At 51.8% G+C, this 22,320-nt stretch overlaps 1 protein-coding gene across 3 annotated transcripts; it reads right to left on the reverse strand.

Moving 5' to 3' along the window:
• Window positions 1-524: 524 nt before the first annotated feature.
• Window positions 525-16,495, reverse strand: LOC103649702 (salicylate carboxymethyltransferase). 3 transcript variants are annotated; one of them, XM_020550099.1, is made up of 4 exons: window positions 16,387-16,486; window positions 13,793-13,948; window positions 12,868-13,673; window positions 525-1,053 (listed from the first exon to the last, which is right to left on the reverse strand). In XM_020550099.1, the coding sequence occupies exons 2-4, from the start codon at window positions 13,904-13,906 to the stop codon at window positions 885-887; spliced, it is 1,089 nt and encodes a 362-aa protein (XP_020405688.1). In that variant the 5' UTR covers window positions 13,907-13,948; window positions 16,387-16,486; the 3' UTR covers window positions 525-884. The 3 variants fall into 3 exon arrangements, with proteins under 3 accessions (XP_020405688.1, XP_008673657.1, XP_020405687.1); XM_008675435.3 differs by lacking the exon at window positions 525-1,053 and adding an exon at window positions 12,339-12,853 and having other exon boundaries at window positions 12,993-13,673; window positions 16,387-16,495; XM_020550098.2 differs by lacking the exons at window positions 525-1,053; window positions 16,387-16,486 and adding exons at window positions 12,339-12,853; window positions 14,048-16,380 and having other exon boundaries at window positions 12,993-13,673.
• Between the last annotated feature and the right edge of the window lie 5,825 nt (window positions 16,496-22,320).

Genomic DNA, 22,320 nt, shown 5'->3' on the forward strand with positions numbered 1-22,320 from the left:
AGGTATCCCTGTAATTACAGTCTGTAACCCTGCTTTATGGGAATATTCTGGGGATAACCTAGGTAGCTGAGGGCACATGCGTCCTTAACACTAGGCGTTGGGCGCTCGGGTACCTATAAATACCCCCACACAGTGCCCGTGAGAGGCCTGGTTGATAGAGCTATTTGCCATCCACGCGTAACCCTACTGTCTACACTGTTCACCCCTGTTGGCTTTCTTGCGACCGATAGCGAGTTCCAACAGGGCCATCTCTCTTATTTATATACGGGTGTGAAAAAGGATCGAAACCATAATATTGTTGCACTCCTACTCAGGAAGCGAGAAAAGAGTTTAATCTGCAGATCAGCGTGAACACCAGTGGTGATGATGGAGAGGTCATCACTGCTAGATCGTACACAGTGCCGATGACGATGAGAGGTTTAACGTCGACGGTTTTTGAACTGATGGTTATAATCTTGGTTATCACGGCTTGCTTTCATAAATGCCCGCGAAACCGGTGGTGAAGGGGTATGAACAGGTGATGCTAGACTTTGTGTACTTTGTGTAGTAAAGGAGTAAAAGGACATGGTAATTCCGAACAACATTGCTTGTTTGTGTGTGAGGCTGAGGATAACTAGGAGCACGCCAAGAAGTAATATGACAGTGAGAAATAATTAAGAAGAAAGAATCATTCAACTATATATATAACTAGTAAGCGCTTACATCATATCCTGACCAGGACGGCCCCGATCTGGACGCTCTTGACCTCTCCCTTGTGCATGGATTCGGTGACTAGCTCCGTGTACTTGTGGAATAGCGCGTCAATGATGGCGGCCCCGAAATGGTGGGTGAGCATGGACTCATGGATGGCCCTGATCGCCATGGACACCTTCCTGCCGTCTGTCTCAGCGCCTGCGCCGCTGCTCAGGCTGCCTTCGAACGTCCGCACGTAGTCCAGGCTGAAGGAGCCTTCCTTGCTCACCTCCTCCTCGATCTCCCGTGCGCTCGGCGCGTAGAACGGGGCGTCGTAGGCGTCCACCACATCCTGCTCGAGCAGTCCCTGCACCACCACACCACCATACAGCTTCCATTTTACTATATATTATGTACACGCACGGATCGGATCGAATCGGATCGGATCTGCTGCCACCTGCAGCAGGCAGCTACTGGCTGAGCAAGCGGGACGGCGCGGCATCATTAGTGCTGGGAATTGGGCCGGGCCGGGCCAGCCCGGCCCAAGCCCATCGTGCTTAGCCGAGTTCCCGCGAAGGCCACCTCGGCCTCCAGCATGGCCCACCCCTGCAACACCGAGCGCAGCCGGAGAACCCGCGTTTCCCCAGCATGACTACGCCTTCCAGCACGGCGCGCCATTCCAAGGGGTCAACTACCTCGACGAGCGAAGTCCCCTAGCGCCACACCTGCAAGTGACACCTTGGCCAGCAAACTTTCGAGCAGGGACTTATCCCAAGTACAACGGCAGCACCGACCCGGTGCAATACATAATGAGTTATCAGGTCGCCGTTGCATCCGCCGGAGGGGACGACGCCACAATGGCGAAGTCTTTCATCATCGCCCTAGAGGGCCCAGCACTCACCTGGTTCACCAGATTGCCTCCGCTGTCCATTGATTCATGGAGAAGTCTCAGGGACAAGTTCCTGCTCAACTTCCAAGGGTACCGCCCAGACACGGACGCCCTGGCCGAGCTCTCGCTTTGCAAGCAGCTGGAAAAGGAGACCCTGCGGGAGTATTACCGCAAATTCCTAACACTCAAGTCACAGCTACCCTCCGTCGATGATCAGATCGCTATCCACTACGCCATCAGTGGCCTTCGTGCCGGCGTCCTCTACAGTCATTGTATCAGAGATCCACCCAAAAACCTCCAGGAGCTATATCAGCTCTTTGAAAAATATGCCAAATCCGAAGAGCTCCACAAGCGCAAGGTTGAGTCACAACGGAAGCCCAAAGATGCCCCGCAGTCCAGCCACACATGAACGAGGACTCCGCAGCCAGACTCCGGTCGAGACGGCCGCAGTCAGCAGCAAGTGCACAACATCGCCAACCAGCATCCCGCTGCCGACCCCCCTCGCCGCCAGGAATATCCCCCCAAGGCCGTGGAAATGGAACTCGTGGCAGGGGCCGAGGGCGCGCACAGCCGCCGCGCCGATTCTACTGCCTTTTTCACGGCGAAGACTGCGCCCACCAAACCAAAGATTGCCCCGAAACAAAGGCCACCAGAGACAGAATGGCACGGGCGCAGCCAGCCGACAACCCAGAATTGTCGCACACAACTACCAGCAACCCCCTCCACCATATATCCACGCCCCCGCTCCGCATCCACCGCACCACGCTTACCAACACCATCAGGAAGTACAAATCGTACCTCCTCCACCCCCACCTCCACACCAGCAACACCAAAACATCCCCCATGCCCCGAAGCAGGAAGACTTCGCCGATCAACCATATCGCGGAGTCATTCACATGATAACGGGGGGGTCAAGCACTGACTTCGATACCAAGCGGCAGAAGCGGGACCACTACCGCAGCATCAACCATGTCGCCGTCACTGGCCCAGTCGTGCAGACAAAGTGGTCCCACATACCGCTAACCTTCGACGCACGAGACGTCGACCTGCGCAGCGCCCCCCACAACGACGCCATGGTCATCAATTGCAGCGTGGCAGGCTGGGACTTACACAAAGTCCTAGTCGACAACGGCAGTCAGGCGGACATCATCTTCCTCCACGCCTTCGACCGCATGGGCATAAGCCACAGCCTGCTCAAGCCTTCGGACAACCCGTTGTATGGCTTCGGCGGCAAGGGCACCTTTCCCGTTGGCAAAATAGAGTTGCCCCTCTCCTTCGGTGTAGCACCCAATGCCCGAAGTGAGCAGGTAACCTTCGACATTGTCGACATGGTATATCCATACAACGCCATCATGGGCCGGGGCTCCATCAATAAGTTTGAAGCTGCCATCCACGGGCTGTACTTATGTATGAAGATACCAGGTCCGCTAGGCGCTATTACGATCTACGGCAACCAGCAGACGGCGCGCAACATAGAGCGGGACTTCGTGCCTGGTCAAAGGAACGTGCACTGTCTCACGACCCAGCGCGAGGTCCCTGCGCCCGCCAGCCCAACCGATAAGCCGCAGGACAAGGCACAGTTGCAGAGCCAAGACGGGACCAAGACTGTCCCCCTCGATCAGGCCACGCCCAAGCAGACAGTCACTGTCAGCGAAGACCTTACCTCACATGAAGAAGAGAAGCTTCTCTGCTGCCTGGCCAAGAATAAAGATGTCTTCGCCTGGTCCGCCCTCGACCTGGTCGGAGTCAGCCGATCCATAATCGAGCACAGCTTGGGAATTGACCCTTCGGTGCGACCAAAAAAGCAAAGGCTTCGCAAAATGTCCGACGAAAAGACAGAGGCCGCCAAGGCGGAGGTGCACCGCCTCCTAGAAGCTAAATTCATCGAGCCAGTGGCTTACCCCACGTGGCTCTCCAATGTCGTAATGGTGCAGAAAAAAAGCGGGAAATGGCGAATGTGCATAGACTTCACCAGTCTCAATAAGGCCTGCCCAAAGGACAATTTCCCGTTGCCGCGGATCGACAAAATAGTCGATAGCGCGGCCGGATGCGAGGTCATGTCACTCCTCGACTGCTTCTCCGGCTATCACCAGATATACATGAAGGAGGAAGACAAGGCTAGCACCAGCTTTATCACACCCTTCGGCACTTATTGCTTCATCAGAATGCCGGAGGGACTCAAGAATGCCGGGTCCATTTTCTCCAGACTCACCAAGACAGTACTCGAAGGGCAGGTTGGCAGAAACATATTTACATATGTGGACGACATCGTCGTCGCCAGCAAGAATAAGGAGGACCATCTCGCCGACCTCGCCGAGACCTTCGCGAACATGCGAGATGCACAACTCCGCCTAAACCCGGAAAAGTGCGTCTTCGGTGTTCGCCAGGGCAAGATATTGGGCTACCTGGTGTCACATCGCGGCATCGAGGCCAACCCAACCAAGATCCAGGCCATCGTCGACATGTCGCCTCCGCAGTCCGCCAGGGACGTCCAGCGTCTGACAGGCAGATTGGCCGCTCTCAACAGATTCATCTCCAGGTCCGCCGAGCGAAGCCTCCCCTTCCTCAAAACACTCCGCGGTGCAAAAGACTTCGCCTGGGGACCGGAACAAGCAGCGGCCTTCGCCTCACTAAAACAGTACCTGTCGGAGCTGGCCATCCTCACGAGCCCCGACTCCTCGCTCCCCCTATTGCTCTATGTCGCGGCTTCGCCGCACGCGGTCAGCGCGGCACTAGTGCAGGAGCAGACAGTTGAGGGCGCGATCAGACAGTGCCCTGTTTACTATGTCTCCGAGGTCCTGACACCGTCCAAATGCAACATGACAGAGCTGGAGAAGATCGCCTACGCAGTTGTCATGTCTTCGCGCAAACTGCACCATTACTTTGAAGCATTCAAGGTCCGAGTCACCTCAGACAGGGGGCTCGGCGAACTATTCAGAAACCCGGAGGCATCGGTGAGGATCGCCAAGTGGGCAGCCGAACTCTCCGGCTACCACATCAGCTTCGAGCCCAGGACAGCCATCAAGTCACAAGTCCTAGCAGACTTCGTCGTCGACTGGACTGGGCCAATAACACAGCCGGACCCGTCCACAGAGAAGGTTTGGACCATCCATTGCGACGACGCATGGTGCCATGCGGGGGCAGGCGTCGCTGCAGTCGTCACCTCACCAGCCGGAGTCAAACACAGATACGCAGCACTCCTCAGTTTTGCTCTGGAATCCGACAGATGCACAAACAATATAGCAGAGTATGAAGCGGTTATCCTAGGCCTTCGCAAGCTAAGGGCCCTCGGAGTCACCACATGTATCATCAAAACAGACTCCAAGATAGTTGCCGGCCAGGTCGAGAAGGACTATGCAGCAAAAGACCCCACGCTCATGCAATACCTCGCGGCCATCCGAAGTCTCGAGAGACAGTTCAAGGGATTCACCTTGCAACACGTGGATAGGGCCAAGAACGAGGAGGCCGATGCACTGGCCAAGGCTGCCGCCAGGGGCGAGCCCTTGCCCTCCGACGTGTTCTTTCACACCATCGGCACACCAGCCGTCCGGAGCCCCGAAGGGCTCCAAATAACTAATGACAGCGAGGGCCACCGCATAGTCAACCTAATCATGACCGAAGACTGGCGGGCACCAATAACCCTGTTCCTACAGGGGTACTATCATCCAACCGACGTCAGTGAGGCCAAGCGCCTCAGACATCGAAGCCGGGACTTCGCACTGATTGAGGGCCAACTCTACAAGAAAGGGGTCAGTCAGCCAATGCTTAAGTGCGTCACCGAAACCGAAGGCATGCAGATCCTACGTGAAGTCCACAGCGGCATGTGCGGTTCGCACGCAGGGCCAAGAGCCCTAGCTGCCAAGGTGATCCGCCAAGGGTTTTACTGGCCCGCAATGATCTGCGCCGCAAATCGGGTCACAAGGTCCTGCGAAGCCTGCCAGAAGTTTTCTCCTCGGTCAGGCAGCCCCTCGCAATATACAAAGCTGATTGCCCATACATGGCCCCTCCAGCGCTGGGGCCTGAACATCGTCGGGCCCCTGCCCACCGCTCAGGGGAACCTCAAGTTCGCCTTCGTAGCCGTCGAATACTTCACCAAATGGATCGAAGCGAGGGCTGTTTCTACAATAACATCAAAGATTGCCCAGAAATTCTTCTGGCAAAACATTGTTTGCCGCTTCGGAGTACCGTCCGAGCTAATAGTTGACAACGGCAAGCAGTTTGACAGCCAAGATTTCAAGGATTTTTGTTTCTCCATCGGCACCAAGCTCGCCTTCGCTTCAGTCTATCATCCGCAATCCAACGGGGTCGTAGAGCGCGCCAATGGGAAAATCTTCACAGCTGTCAAGAAGATGCTCCTCGATGAAAAAAAGGCAGATGGACCGAATTATTACCGGAGGCAGTCTGGGCGCTAAACACAACTGAGTGCAGATCGACTGGGTTCACTCCTTTCCGCCTTCTATACGGATCGGAGGCCATGACCCCGCAAGAAATAAAGCATGGGTCCCCGCGTACAGTTCCGTCAGCCGTCCCCGACGTGGACGAGCCAACTTCAAAAGATCTCATTGACGGAGACCGGGTCTTCGCCCTACAGGCCCTAAACAAATACCAAGCCCAGACCAAAGCATGGCGCGACCACGCAGTCATCCCGAGGGAGTTCAGCGAGGGGGACCTCGTACTCGTCCGAACAGCTCGGACGGAGTCCAGGGGCAAGCTGGAGCCCAAGTGGGAGGGCCCCTTTATAGTCAAGACAAAAGCTTCCCCCAGTGCTTACAGGCTCACAACGCCAAACGGCGAGGACCTGGAGCACTCCTGGAACATCGACAACCTTCGCAAATTTTTTGTTTGACTCATTAGGGCTGATTTCGCCCTTGTAATTCGCCAAAAACAATCTTGTACCGGCCCGCACTCTTTTCCTCCCGGGGGGTGAGGTTTTTAACGAGGCGGAGCCATGTAATATATGTGTGAAAAATCCCCCGCAAAAACATGCGTCGAAAAAAGACCGCGACGACGGTCTTCGACATTCGACCAATTCGAGGTCACCACGAGGCTAAGCGCTAGCCACCCTCGCGTGCGACGAATCCGCGTAGAAGTCGCCTAAGGGTGCAGCCGGACTAGCACAACAAGTGCGAAAAAACACGAAGTCTATCGCGAAGACTATCCGCGCAGAAGTCGCCTAAGGGTGCAGCCGGACTAGCACAACAAGTGCGAAAAAACACGAAGTCTATCGCGAAGACTATCCGCGTAGAAGTCGCCTAAGGGTGCAGCCGGACTAGCACAACAAGTGCGAAAAAACACGAAGTCTATCGCGAAGACTATCCGCGCAGAAGTCGCCTAAGGGTGCAGCCGGACTAGCACAACAAGTGCGAAAAAACACGAAGTCTATCGCGAAGACTATCCGCGCAGAAGTCGCCTAAGGGTGCAGCCGGACTAGCACAACAAGTGCGAAAAAACACGAAGTCTATCGCGAAGACTATCCACGCAGAAGTCGCCTAAGGGTGCAGCCGGACTAGCACAACAAGTGCGAAAAAACACGAAGTCTATCGCGAAGACTATCCGCGCAGAAGTCGCCTAAGGGTGCAGCCGGACTAGCACAACAAGTGCGAAAAAACACGAAGTCTATCGCGAAGACCATCCGCGCAGAAGTCGCCTAAGGGTGCAGCCGGAATAGCACAATAAGTGCGAAAAACCCCGAAGTCTACCGCGAAGACCATCCACGCAGAAGCCGCCTAAAAGGCGCAGCCGAACTAGTACAACAAAAGCAGAAACGACAGCACCAAACCGTCCGCGTTAAGACCGACTATAACCACACCAGCACAGCATAACAAAACATACCAGACAAAGTACACAACGCCCCCTCAGGCACAGGCCAGCGAGGGCACACAACTTCATCGTACAAACCTTTACATATATACACGCGAGGGCGCCACATTCTACATCGGCTCAACCTTAGGAATAATTCCCATCTCCCTATAATTAAATAACATTATCCTAAGCTCCTCACCCGCAAAAAGACTCCGCAGTTCCCCTTCCCCTGTACTCGCGGCGGCCGACAAAGACAACAGCTCCTGCCGACCAGCCCTACTCACACGAAGCCGAGACCCTTCCTCCGTACTAACTCTACGCTTTGCAACCGCCCTTCGCCGTCGGCACCCGGTGCTGGGACCCGGCACATCTTGCGCGCCCGCAGTATGCGGTGAGGTCTCCGCCGCAGCCACATCCAAAGCCGCGAAATAGTCCAAATCCTCCTCCGATGACTCAGTCCACTCAACCGAGCTCCCAGAATAAGCAACATCAGAAAACTCAGAAAATTCAGACCCAGATCCACCACATTCATTACCACCTTCCGCGGTCGAAGCCGCCAAAAATTTAGCAGTAGCGGTTGCGTGCGCAGGCCTAAAATCTTGAACCTGCGCAGCAACCAAAATTCAGTAACATATCCAAAATTCCCCAACCCTATTACACCCGCTATGCCACCTGCGAAGGCCCTGACGCTGCGGGAGCCTCCGCCGCTGGCTCCGCCGCCGTTCCTGCTGTTGTTTCCACCACCGCCGCCGCAGGATCTCCAGCACTCGGCACAGCAGCTGCGGGGGCATCAGGGGCGCCTTCGTCCACCTTTGGGGGCAGGTCTTCGCCGGCTGCAGCAGGTGTGGGGGCGGTCTCCGGGGTTGGCTCCAGGGCGACCCCGGACGCGGCCCCCGCAGGGGTCGGCTCCGGGTCAGGCAGCGCACTGTTCAGCGCCCCGAGGTCGTCCACCCGCTCGCCACACAACGCCTAAGCCAAAGCACACAAAATTCAGCAACCACACGCGCGCCCCACATCCAACAAACGCCAAGCAAACGAAAATGTTACCTGAGCCATTGCCGCCTCCGCCCGCTCCCTGACCACCTCACGACCGTACAGACCCCACATCCGGTCATAAAGAGCCCCAGCGGATTCCTTCACTACGGGGTCTTCGACCTTATAGATATCTCGCTCAAAATCTTCATCCGCCTGGTCGAAGGCCTCGAAGTGCCGGCACCCTTCGCGGGAGAGCGCGTTCATCGCCCCCTCGCAGGTGACCAGGGAGGCGTACGACATCAACCCCCCCCCCCCCCGCGACGGCTGGGAGTTCCAGCAGCTCCTCCTGCACCCACTGCAGACAGCGAAGCCCGGGCTCTCGGTCCGGCACCTCGAAGTCACCGGTCCACGCACCCAGCTCACGATATGTATCCATAAGCTGTGTGCGCGTCCGTTCGGCCTCCGCATGCATCGCGGCCTCGGCCCCCTTCGCGCGGCTCTCCAGGGCGGTGAGCCGCTCTTGCAGATGTTCGGCGAGCTCCTTGGCAAGATTGCCCTCCGCCCGCGCCAGCTTGGCCTCCGCCTGCGCAGCCTGCTCCTTGGCGACGGCCTCGTTGGCTTCCCTCCTCTCCGCCGCCAGTTGGCGCCGGAGGTCAGCCTTCTCCCTCTCCAACGCGGCCACCTTGTCCGCCAGTTTACGGCAATTGCTGTCGGAGGCTGATTTCTCACAGACAGCGTCAGCATGTTGCGTCCGAAGCCTCTCGACTTCGGCAGAAACAGCTGCCGTGAGGGCCCCCAACGCAGTACGGCTGGCGAAGTTAGCCACCTGCAGAACACACGTAAGGCTGTGGCCCCAAAAGAAAAAGGGGGGGGGGAGAGTATAGCTCAGCAGACCTGACTCAGCGCCTCCGACACCTTCTTCAGCCGGCGGACCGCTGCGTCCGCCTCGTCCCTGACAACCGCGAGGGCCGCCGCCTCGCCTCCGGAGCCAAGAGCCTCGCCCCTTGCCTTCGGCACTGTGGCAGCCGTCGCGACCGCCGCGTCAGGCGCAACTGTAGCAAGCTGGCCCTCGTCCGACCCTGCAATGCACCAACGAATTTTTTTTTAAAAAAAAAAGAGAGAAAGCCAGCGACTTACCACCAAGATAGTCATCCACGCAAATGTCGGTGGCGAAGTCGGCGACATGCTTGCCTGCCGGCAGCAACGCTCGGGCCGCCTTCGCGGCCTCCGCCACCCTGCTGGGCGGCGGCACAGCCTTCGCCGGCTTGGAGCCTCCGGCGCCCGCCGCTGCCTCTGGCGCCTTACTAGATGCAGGGACGCCTGACTTCGCCGCCAGCGGCGGTTTCCCTCCGCCGGGGGCCGCAGCCGTCGCCGACCCCCGCTTTTGCCTCTTTGGCCTGGCGTCAACAATCCTGATAGCCGCCTGCCGTTTTTGGGCAGCCCCCTGGCGATCCTTGTCCATCACTGCCGACACAACAGCAGCAATATTTCGCCCGTAAGGAAAAACTCTCCATTTACGAACCATGCGAGATGTAAAAGCGTCCCCGCTGGCCGCGCGGGGGATAGGAACATTCCTAGGCCAGCAACCCCCGGTAACCTTCAGCATCCGAGCCGAAGATTCCCGGAGCTCGGGCGAAGACATCCTTTCCCCCGGGGCCGCGCATGTCCTCATCAACTCTCTAGCAAACCCATCGGAAACCCCAAGTCCTCCCATGGCAGTACCTAGTCTCCTCTTCTTAGAGGACGGGGCGGCCGCCGGCGCAGGGTCGTCTTTAGCCTCCACCACCGGTTTCTTCCCCCGACGGTCCGCGTCGTCTTGACCAGGATAGCCGCCATACGGCAGTTGGTTCAATTCGAAGACCCTATTCAAACGGTCATTCGACCCGCGGATCTCCCAGCTGCGCTGGCCCTCGGTCCTCGGCACATAACGCCCAACAAGCCGCACCCCCCTCATCCTCAGCTTCACGCACGAAGGCGGCCGGATCACGGTTTCGCAGATTAAGCGCGAAGGCGGGACTCCGCACCATCTCTCCACCACGGAAAGGCATCCGGCGAGGGCATACTTCGCCCAACGCACAACCATGCGCCAAGGGCCATACCCCGTACGCCGCAAACTCTTCAACCAAGTCGCGCCCACTGCTCTGGCCGGCGGCACACCGAAGGGCCCCTTCGTCCACATCATCCTCCGCCACTTCAAAGGGCGGGTACGCCGAGTAAAAATGAGAGCACATCTCGGACACGGGAAGTCCCTTGTGGCCTTCGACGGCACCCTCAGCAACGTAAAACCAAAATTCATTCCAGTTGCCCCACTTGTTGCGGGCGCAAGGGACCAACTCAACTACTGGCATCGTGGTCTTGCCGGTCTTCGGCGTGAATGTGCAGGACCCAAACTGAGCAATTTCGTCCCCAATCATCCTCTTCTGCCAGTGTAAACAATAATGCTTCGCAAAAACTTCGACCGATGGCTGTCCGCCGTACGAAGTCGTCGCCCAGACATACTTCGACAGGGCCACCACGGCATTCGGCGTCAACTGATGTATTTGCACGTTGAACCTGCGCAGGACTTCGCCAACAAACCGATGCGCAGGCAAGCGGAGGCCGGCGGCGAAAAACGCCTTGAAAACAACCAACTCGCCCTCCGGCTCGGGGACTTTCTCCGTCCCCGAGGCACGGGCAACTCCGCCGCCGAAATAGCCCAACCGCTGCATGTCCTCCACGCGGGCCGACGACATTCGCGACATGCCGAAATCAACGGAATTGCCGGCGCGTAACTCCTCCGGCATCAAACTGCTCAGCGTCTCCTCCGACGAGGCGGCGGCCGGCGGCGAGGAACCGGCCGGCGGCGTAGCAGCAGCGGAAGAAGAGGAAGACGGCATCGCTACGTACCGTCGGCGGCGGCGGGCAGTCTGCTTCACTCGCGCCAGATCTCCGGCGAACAAGAGCACGGCGGGCAGACGAGCAGCAAGACGGCGGGCGGCTAGGGTTTTCGCGGAGTGCGCAAAGTAAAGTTCAAAAAAGAGCCGGCCACTGCCCCCTTTTATAGGCAGGTCGCGGCTCTTCGGGAAACCCGCAATCCGACAGAGCGCGGCGCTTCGGGAAACCCGCAATCCAACAGTACGCGGTCCATCAACGGTCACATCAAAAACCCCCGCGGAACCACTTCGAGCGAGGGCAGCGTCTCCGCCATCTAGCGACGTCTTCGGCACCAGGTGACTTTGTCGAACTGGTCCCTCGGAGGGCAGATGTTGGAGCGAAGGCAGAAACGCCACCCTTCGCTCGAAGTCTCCGCTGCTTAGCCGCTGCTCTGACAGAGACAAAGCAGGCAGGGACACCCTTCGCTTCAATCGGCACCAGACGAAGACCGGCGACGAAGGCATTCCACGGCGCGGCCTCGTCCAGCTCAGAGGCCCACGTGCGTTCCGGCCCATTGTAACGGGCCCTGCGTGGCCGCCGCGTGTTACGGGCCTAATTTGTAAAGGTATCCATGTAATTACAGTCTGTAACCCTGCTTTATGGGAATATTCTGGGGATAACCTAGGTAGCTGAGGGCACATGCGTCCTTAACACTAGGCGTTGGGCGCTCGGGTACCTATAAATACCCCCACACAGTGCCCGTGAGAGGCCTGGTTGATAGAGCTATTTGCCATCCACGCGTAACCCTACTGTCTACACTGTTCACCTCTGTTGGCTTTCTTGCGACCGATAGCGAGTTCCAACAGGGCCATCTCTCTTATTTATATACGGGTGTGAAAAAGGATCGAAACCATAATATTGTTGCACTCCTACTCAGGAAGCGAGAAAAGAGTTTAATCTGCAGATCAGCGTGAACACCAGTGGTGATGATGGAGAGGTCATCACTGCTAGATCGTACACAGTGCCGATGACGATGAGAGGTTTAACGTCGACGGTTTTTGAACTGATGGTTATAATCTTGGTTATCACGGCTTGCTTTCATAAATGCCGGCGAAACCGGTGGTGAAGGGGTATGAACAGGTGATGCTAGACTTTGTGTACTTTGTGTAGTAAAGGAGTAAAAGGACATGGTAATTCCGAACAACATTGCTTGTTTGTGTGTGAGGCTGAGGATAACTAGGAGCACGCCAAGAAGTAATATGACAGTGAGAAATAATTAAGAAGAAAGAATCATTCAACTATATATATAACTAGTAAGCGCTTACATCATATCCTGACCAGGACGGCCCCGATCTGGACGCTCTTGACCTCTCCCTTGTGCATGGATTCGGTGACTAGCTCCGTGTACTTGTGGAATAGCGCGTCAATGATGGCGGCCCCGAAATGGTGGGTGAGCATGGACTCCTGGATGGCCCTGATCGCCATGGACACCTTCCTGCCGTCTGTCTCAGCGCCTGCGCCGCTGCTCAGGCTGCCTTCGAACGTCCGCACGTAGTCCAGGCTGAAGGAGCCCTCCTTGCTCACCTCCTCCTCGATCTCCCGTGCGCTCGGCGCGTAGAACGGGGCGTCGTAGGCGTCCACCACATCCTGCTCGAGCAGTCCCTGCACCACCACACCATCGTACCTCTTGCCCTAAGCTTCCGTTTTGTTTACGCACGCACGGATCGGATCTATCTGTTGCCACCAGCAGCCGGCAGCTACTGACCACCGAGAGCAAGCGGAACGGCATCATGCAGCTCACCTGGGATACCAGCGCGGCAAGTGACTCTGATAGAAGATCCCATAGTAGGGTCATCTTCACGTCGGTGTAGTCCTCGGTTTCCCGGCAGAGCATTGACAGAACCATGCGGCCGCCGGAGACGACCTCAGCGCCGCGCGACCGGAGGAACAGGTTGAAGTCCTTCTGGAACTGCCGCAGGTAGGCCGCCGGCACGGCGGGAGAGCTCGTGCTTGATATGAACATCTTGCCTTTATTAAGTGGCTTGTTGGTCTCGTCACGAAGGCCTGCAGGAACCTGAGACAGCCAGTGCAGGCTATTGAAGGAGCAAACCAAGTGCACGCTCCGGCAAAGGAACAGCCTCCCGTAGAAGGACCCGGGGACGCCGGACAGGAACACGACGGCCCCAGCGTCGGCCTTGAGCCTGCCGGCGACCTCCGGCGCGCGGGCGAAGACGGTGTTGAAGTCGTTCGAGGCGAGGTCGTTCAGGAGCACCGAGAACTCGGGCGGCGGCGACGACGACGACGGCCCGCGGCCGCGGCAGGCCTCGCCGACGCCCCTGACGATGGCCTCCACCACGCCGAGCGCGTTGGTCCCCGAGGCGCACCCGAGATCGGCTACCGTGAAGCTCTCCGGCCTGAGTGCCTCGTACACCAGCGTTGCCGAGTCCATCACTAGGCTTCTCAACGTCTCCGTGCTTTTCTTCTGCAGGAGATCGTCGAGCGCGCGTTGTTAACGTGTCCTGCCTGATACCACTGACGATAGGATCGCCAAGAAGACGATGGTGATTATTCAAGTAATATGAAGGTTTCATTCTGTTTGACCTGATGCGAAGAGTTCTGCGCGTAGCTGCTCTCGCCGAGGCCTGACTTCATGTGGAGGACGGCCTCCACGTTCATGGAAGTGTGTTTGTCGGGGCATTGGAGGCCAGAAGCCATTATTTCGCACCTCGGAATAATACTCCGTCAAGCGACGACGACCTTCGACGATAAAATCAATGGGATTAAGAACGTTTTGAAACTTTTAACTGCACTTTATTAAAGTGCAATACTAAATTTTTAAAAGAGGTACGTTATTACATTATCAATTACAGAATCTTGTCGCCATGCTTTCAAAAATTTTGAGCGAACAGGATCGAAGAAGCCCTGTAGGCCGAAATATGAAGCTTCCCTGATCTCCCTTCTAGGCTATAGCAGCTTATTACATGGAAGATTTGAATTCACATAGAAAGCTAGCAGTTTACGCTCGATCGTAGAATTGTGGCTTTATTAAAGTGCAACACTAATGGTGTATTTAGTTTGTGGAGTCATCCAATGCATCATGATGTATCATAATTTCATTCCATCAATTTTGGTGGAATCAACTCACTCCTCATGTATATACTAATTATTAGTTTACGAGGAATGAAGTGGTGATGGATCAACTCATTATATTCAACAAACCAAATAAAAATGTGAGAAGTGAGAAGAAGATGGATCATTTCATTCCTCAAACCAAATATACCCTAAATTCTCTAAAAGGGGTACATTATTACATTATCAATTACAGAATCTTGCCGCCGTGCTTTCAAATTTTTTGACCGAACAGGATGAAGCCCTGTACGTAGGCCGAAATATGCAGCTTCCCTGATCTCCCTTCTAGCAGCTTATTACATGGAAGATTTGAATTCGCATAGAAAGCTAGCAGTTTACGCTCGATCGTAGAATTGTGGATTAATTGCCGCTGTTTACAGCATGCAAGCGGCGTAATAAGTTACAATATACAAGCTAAAAACGGATTTCTGATGTGGGGTGTTTCTTAAGGTTTAGATTGGTACTGGTAATAAAATATAATTACTGTAATAACTTGCTACCTAGCAATGGGAAAGAAGATTCTCACTCTAGAACGGCAGCCAGCCGCTATTATGCTATTTTCGATGAATCGTGTAAAATATATGACGTGAGAGTATAGATGATATTTTTTGATATTATTTATATATTTTATAGATTAAAGTTTGAAATAGGAGATAAGATAGATGAGTTCTTGAAGGTAGCCTTAACGTACTAACGATTAGTCAATGCTGAATCAGCCGGCCTCTGGCAGGTAATTAACGTACATTTTTTTTGCGAGTTGTGTTAGTTGCAAAACGTTGACCATTGGTGAAAAAGAATAATGCGACGTGCAACACTTCGATAACGATCGACCGCCTATACGTTTTTGCCATGTCACATATATACCAAAGAATAAAATGCAGTGCCAAAGAATAAAATGCAGTGACGATCCTGAGCTTAGCACGACGTGTTATTTGGGTCTCCAAGTTTAGAAAACTAGAAAAGTGGGTTATGTAACTCCATCAATTCATGCAAAATCGTCTAAAACTGTGTTTGCTCAAACCGTATACCGACAATACCATATACCACGTTGTAGTCACCTGGGTCCCGAACAACGCATGTTGTATCATTTGGATCATGTGTCCTCAAACTTTTAGTAGTATGCTCCAATATGGTATGACATGTCGGTACCTGTTTTGAGCAAACTTGGTTTTGAACAGTTTGGTATGGGTCGACAAAGTTATATGATCCTTTTTTCTGGTTTTCTGAGTTCGAGGACTCAAATTAAATAACACCACGTGACAAGTTTACGTACGACTATTGTAATTACTCTACAATAAAATAATACTAGTTTAACGCTTGTGCATTGCGACCATACACAATCATATTCCCTTGATATTTATATAAAAAACAATATCAAAGTGAACATACAGTGAACATATCATATATTAAACGATGAGAACAAATATTACAATTTATCTTAGCTAAAATGCTAAGAAGGTATGCGTTGAAAAGAAAGACCATCTTTTTTTTATAGCTCAATCGGCCGCTCGTTCTATTAAGTTAGCGAGACGGTACTATATGGGAGTGTGTTGTGATGCGTGTGGCTTTCCGTGTCATGTTAGGATTAAATGGTTTCTTACCGTCTATCTATGGTATAATAATAGAAAATGTATCAGGTGCAAACTAACACATTGTCACAAATCGTGCAAACCAACACAGAGACAAAGACGGGATGGATATTTTAAGAATATCCAGAATTGAAATGGACACTCGAGACTCGGTCGATAATCTTGTCAACTACAGAACTATACATTATGTTGAGTTTTCATAATTTTGATATGAAAATTGTCTTCATTGAACTTCACACACGAAACAACTAGCCTCTTAATTAAGACAAACGCATCTTTGAAACGATTTATAGAGATCAGCGGCCCCTGCCTATCTATTTGGGTTCCTAGATGGCTTAAAGCCCTGTGTCTTTAAATAAAATAAAATATAGCGTGTTCTAAAATCGTTTCACGTCAACTCAAATTCAGTAACGACAGATAGCATTTACGGTTTTTTGAAACAAAAGACGATCGAGGAGAGCACTGATATGTGCGTACCTTGAGACCCAGTGTTCCCCAAGCTGCCTTGAATTGAAGCCTGCAGTGCTCCTAGGCGCTGTCGACTATATATCTAGATGTATTTATAGGCCGGCAAACGGAATCGATCGCTACTACACATGGTGTACTGGTACTCTCCCACTTGAATATTAATCTGGTAAATCAACTTGTCCGTCACATGTACATTAACAAATGCTGCATTTCAGATCAAGCCAAAAAAAGAGATCGTCATACGTGTCGTCAAAACAGTGTAGTTCTTTCATTTTTAATACGAATATATTAGAGGGCGTCTATTATTATTGCTCATCCTTTCAAGATTATACGGAAACCGATATATAGTGCTAAAACCATATTGTACGTATAATGACTTAAAATATACAGGCTTTGACTTTCTAAATGAATAATGAGGTAGTACACCGGCTTTTATTGTTTTTAACGGAGGGAGTAATCTATACACCTGCTAAACAGAGTGATCTGTCCTTTTGTCTCGATGAGGCCGGGAATCTCTTGTGTATTGATTCCAAGTAGTTGTACTTGTCACCTACTGCTACAAAAAAAAATATATCTACTCATGGCATCAATCATGTTTGAAAAATTACTAGGAAATTACATCGAGCTGATATACAAAGTTTTGGAAGTCACTTTCAGGCTTTCCTCAACAAAATGCACATATGGCCAAAGAAAACACAAGTACTAATGTGACTTTAAAGCACAGTGATCGTCGGACCAGATCACTGTAGGATCTTGTACTGATGTGCATGATGTTGGAGGTCTTACGTCTTTTGAAGGTCCTCAAAAACACAGTCAACCACTATTTTCTGATACATCTCTAAATATTGCAGGTGCTTCGACAATAGCCACCTTCGGAACAAATCAAGAAAAAGATAAAGACATTTATTAGCTTCGTCATAACAATACGCGAAGACAAAGATAGAAGTCAAACGAAGCCGAAAGAAGGTGTTTACGAGTTTCTGATGTCAAGATGATAGAGATAGAAGACAATAATACTCTTGTGCCATTTGTAAACCATTTTTACAAGCTTTGTAGACATACTTGTAGTTTCATACGAAGCTGTACCTCTCCCTTATAAAAAGATGAACAATGTCATGCATAACCTCACCTTTGGGGGGGGGGAGAAGACTCTCATTTGTTCAGCTTCCGAAGTTATCTTCGAGCTCTCATTCGGGTAAAGGCGAAGGTATGCTTGTAATTATTTATCATATTGCCAGGAATGAAATTTGAGATGAATATGCAGATAAGTTATAAGACTTGTTCTTTATTATCTCACTTTCCATTCTTGTCAGAGATATATGATTCTTTTTTGTCACCTTCTTCTTTCATATGACCTTCAGAAAGAGGTTAAATGAAGGAAGAAGCGAACAACGTACTAATTTACGTTGTCTTGTTTTTGATATCCCGAATGATTCAAAAACAAGAGACCAACACATGATTATAGGTAGTTTTGGTGATTCAGATTGAAAACTCAATGCCTAGCACTAACATTTATGTTACGATGTGTTAGTTTTTTATATAAAAAATATTAATTCACAATAAATAATCATAAACATTTTTCTTAGATTGACCTTTGTTGCCCTAACTTCTACGAAGCAGACAATAGGTAAAACTTAGGAAGTTGCACTACTATGACAATCTCTATCAGGGGCATGTACAACCCTAAGCCTTTGTATCAGTTTTCCAGGTATAAGAAACAACTAAAAGACTGCATAATACAACCCTGAGCCCCCTAGATCATCAATGTAGTTAATAGACAATATGTATAGAGAGTCGTGTAGAGACAGTTTCTTCACAAAGAGCCTGTCTCTTGTACCTTTTCAGGTAACTGCCTAAAGACCCTCCAAGAGACCCCATATTAAATGAGGTTGTACATGTTAATAATCTGGTAAAGCGCAGCTTACAGTGACCTCTCTCAAATGTTGTCTTGGGCATGCTAATAGTCGTATGCAAGGCGGGGGTCAGGTTTTGGCTGGTCCTCACTGCAGGTGGGCATAATTGACCTCTTGTAATATGTAGTTATGGACTTCACACCTTCGCATGCACATCTCTAATTCAACTCGACAATGGAACACCACGTTTTCCACTGCCAACATGTCGATGTCATTGAGGAGTCGATCATGGATGTAGCTAGTCCTGAGGTATGCATCGGCATGGTTATTGCTTGTCATGGGGGTGTGCCTCGTGGTATACTTTCCATTGGCACCATGATCACATCGGAACCATGGAAGTTCACTTCTCATGTATTGACCATGTATCACTCCTGAAGAGGGGTGAGATCGTCTTCAATATTTCCTTCTCTCAAGACGTAGATGACCATGTAGTCTACATACTCATCTAGGTCGATGGAATTAGTCACTCTCTCATTCAGATTGAATGTTATAGGATCTGTGTTGTATGCTGTGAGCTCGACATTTGTTGGTGTCTTGTCACCCGCGTCTCCATTGTTAAAACTATAGATGCTTGCCATTAGGACAATTTAATATGGATCATTGTTGCATGGTCCCTCTAGGAACTCCTTGGCTGTGAGAGAGTTGAGATCTGGGGTGGTCATCATAGATTAAAGGAGCCAATTGAGGTAAGTGGTTGCAGCATCTTTGACTCTGATTGGAAAATCGACGATAATGCAATAGGGTAGTGGTGTTGGATCCATATCTTCAATCCAACATGGATCCACTATTAGTGGTGGCGGATCCATATCTTGAACCCATGGATCCACTAGAAGCACGAGGAACTTGTTGAGAATGAACACTTGGTTAAACTTGGTGAAGGCTGAAAGGGAAATAGGGTAAAACCTTTTCCTAAATGATTTTGGTGGTTGAAATGCCCAACACAAACAATTGGACTAACTAGTTTGCTCTAGATTGTATATTCTACAGGTGCTAAAGGTTCAACACAAACCAATAAAAAGATACAAGTTAGGGTTCAAAAGAAAGGAGCAAAAGAAACCGAAGAGAACCCTGGTCTGGCGCACCGGACTGTCCGGTGTGCCACCGGACAGTGTCCGGTGCACCAGGGATCGTACAGGCTGAACTCTTCACCTTCGGGTTTCTGAGGCCGCTCTCCGCTATAATTCACCGGACTGTCCGGTGTGGCACCGGACTGTCCGGTGGGCCAAGCGGAGCAACGATCGCCAGCGCAACGGTCGGCTCCAACGGTCGGCTGACAACGTGAACAGTGCGCGCAGAGTCAGAGCAGCGCCAGAAGGCGCACCGGACAGTGAACAGTGACTGTCTGGTGCGGCACCGGACTGTCCGGTGGCCCAAGCTGTCAGAGCTCCAACGGTCGAAACCATCAGAACCCTAACGATTGGGTGACGTGGCTGGCGCACCGGAAAGTGTCCGGTGGCGCACCGGACTGTCTGGTGCGCCCATCGACAGCAGCCCTCCCCAACGGCTGTTTTGGTGGTTGGGGCTATAAATACCCCCCAACCACCACTATTCAAGGCATCCAAGTTTCCAGCATATTGCATTCAATACAAGAGCTCTAGACTTCACTCCAAGACACAAATAAAAGATCAAATCCTCTCCAAAGTCCAAAACCACTCCAAACACTTAGTGACTTGTGAGAGCGAGATTTTCATGTTCATTTGAGTTCTTGTCGCTTGGATCACTTTCTTCTTCCTCCATTCTTGTTCTCAAGCAACTTGTAATCAAAGCAAGAGACACCAAGTTGTGGCGGTCCTTGTAGGGGTCTAAGTGACCCGGTTGATTAAGGAGAAAGCTCACTCGGTCTAGGTGACCGTTTGAGAGAGGGAAAGGGTTGAAAGAGACCCGGTCTTTGTGACCACCTCAACGGGGACTAGGTTTGCAAGAACCGAACCTCGATAAAACAAATCACCGTGTCACTCGCTTTATTTCTTGGTTGATTTGTTTTCACCCTCTTTTTTGGACTTGGTTTTATTCTAACGCTAATCTCGGCTTGTAGTTGTCCTTTAAAGTTGTAAATTTCAGATTTGCCTATTCACCCCTCTAGGCGACTTTCAATTGGTATCAGAGCCGATACTTCATTAGAGTCTAACAACTCGAAGTGATGTCGGGAGGATCCGCCAAGAGGGAGATGGAAACAACCACAAGCCACAGGAAGGCTCCATCAAAGGAGTCTGGCGCCAAAGGAAGGGGGGAATCACCTCCCCGCGTCAAGTCGCATCGGAGTGGCGACAAAAAGAAGAAAATGAAGAAGGTGGTCTACTACGAGACCGACTCTTCGTCGCCATCCACCTTCGGCTCCGACGCGCCGCCCGTCACTTCTAAGTGCCATGAGCGCAAGAAGTTTAGTAAGATCCCCCTACGCTATCCTCGCATTTCTAAACACACTCCTTTACTTTCCGTCCCACTAGGCAAACCACCGGTTTTTACGGTAAAGATTATTGTATGCGAAGTGATAAAATGAGGCATTATCTAACCTCACTCCATGCTAGCATTTGGGACATTGTTGAGTTTGGAGCGCAGGTACCATCCGTGGGGGCTGAAGGATATGATTCGGATGAGGTCGCCCAAATCCGGCACTTTGAATCCCAAGCAACTACTATACTCCTCGCCTCCTTGTGTCAAGAGGAGTATAATAAGGTGCAAGGGCTTAAGAGTGCCAAAGAGATTTGGGACGTATTAAAGACCACACATGAAGGGGATGAGGTGACCAAGATCACCAAGCGGGAGACGATCGAGGGGGAGCTTGGTCGATTCATCCTCAACCAAGGAGAGGAGCCACAAGTTATGTACAACCGGCTCAAGACCTTGGTGAATCAAGTGCGCAACCTCGGAAGCACCAAATGGGATGACCATGAAATGGTCAAGGTTATTCTAAGATCACTTGTTTTTCGTAATCCTACACAAGTTCAATTAATTCGTGGTGATCATAGATATAAGCTAATGTCTCCTGAGGAGGTTATAGGAAAGTTTGTGAGCTTTGAGTTGATGATCAAAGGCTCCAAACAAATTGTTGAGCAAGGCGGCACCTCCACTCCTGAGGTGCAACCCGTCGCATTCAAAGCGACGGAGTAGAATAAAGAAGAGTCTACATCAAGTAGGCTCCCCATCGACGCCTCCAAGCTCAACAACGAGGAAATGACGCTCATCATCAAGAGCTTCCGCCAAATCCTCAAGCAAAGGAGGGGGAAGGATTATAAACCCCGCTCCAAGAAAGTTTGCTACAAATGTGGTAAGCCCGGTCATTTTATTGCTAAATGTCCATTATCTAGTGATAGTGACAGGGGTGACGACAAGAAGGGAAAGAGGAAGGAAAAGAAGAGATATTACAAGAAGGGCGGCGATGCCCACATGTGTCGGGAATGGGATTCTGACGAAAGCACCACCGACTCCTCCTCCGACGAGGACGCCGCCTACATCGTCATCACCAAAGGCCTCCTCTTCCCCCAACGTCGGCCACAAGTTTCTCATGGCAAAGGACGACAAAAAGAATAAGGTAAAATCTAGAGCCTCCACTAAATATACAACATCTAGTGATGAGGGTAGCTCTAGTGATGATGAAGATGATTTACTTGCTCTATTTGCCAACCTAAACATGCAACAAAAAGAAAAACTAAATGAATTGATTAGTGTTATTCATGAGAAGGATGAACTTTTGGATATCCAAGAGGAATTCCTTATTAAGGAAAACAAGAAGCATGTTGTCGGCGTTTCGAGACCGGGGGGGTCCCTAAGCCGACGAGTGAGTGTGCCGCGTGCCCCAGCCCAGATGGGTCGAGCGCGTGGGCGAGCGCGAAGGGGGGAAAGCGAGGTGGCCGGAGACGGACGTGAGAGAAGTGGAAATACCGCGGCCTTCGTGTTCGTCCCGCGCCCAGGTCGGGTGCGCTTGCAGTAGGGGGTTACAAGCGTCCACGTGGGTGAGGGAAGCGAGCGGCCCCAAGAGAGCGCCTGTCCCCGTCCTCGCTCCCGCGCGGCCAACCTTCTCTAAGAAGGC

Source organism: Zea mays, chromosome 3 (assembly GCF_902167145.1).
Source record: "Zea mays cultivar B73 chromosome 3, Zm-B73-REFERENCE-NAM-5.0, whole genome shotgun sequence".
Classification (NCBI taxonomy): domain Eukaryota; kingdom Viridiplantae; phylum Streptophyta; class Magnoliopsida; order Poales; family Poaceae; genus Zea; species Zea mays.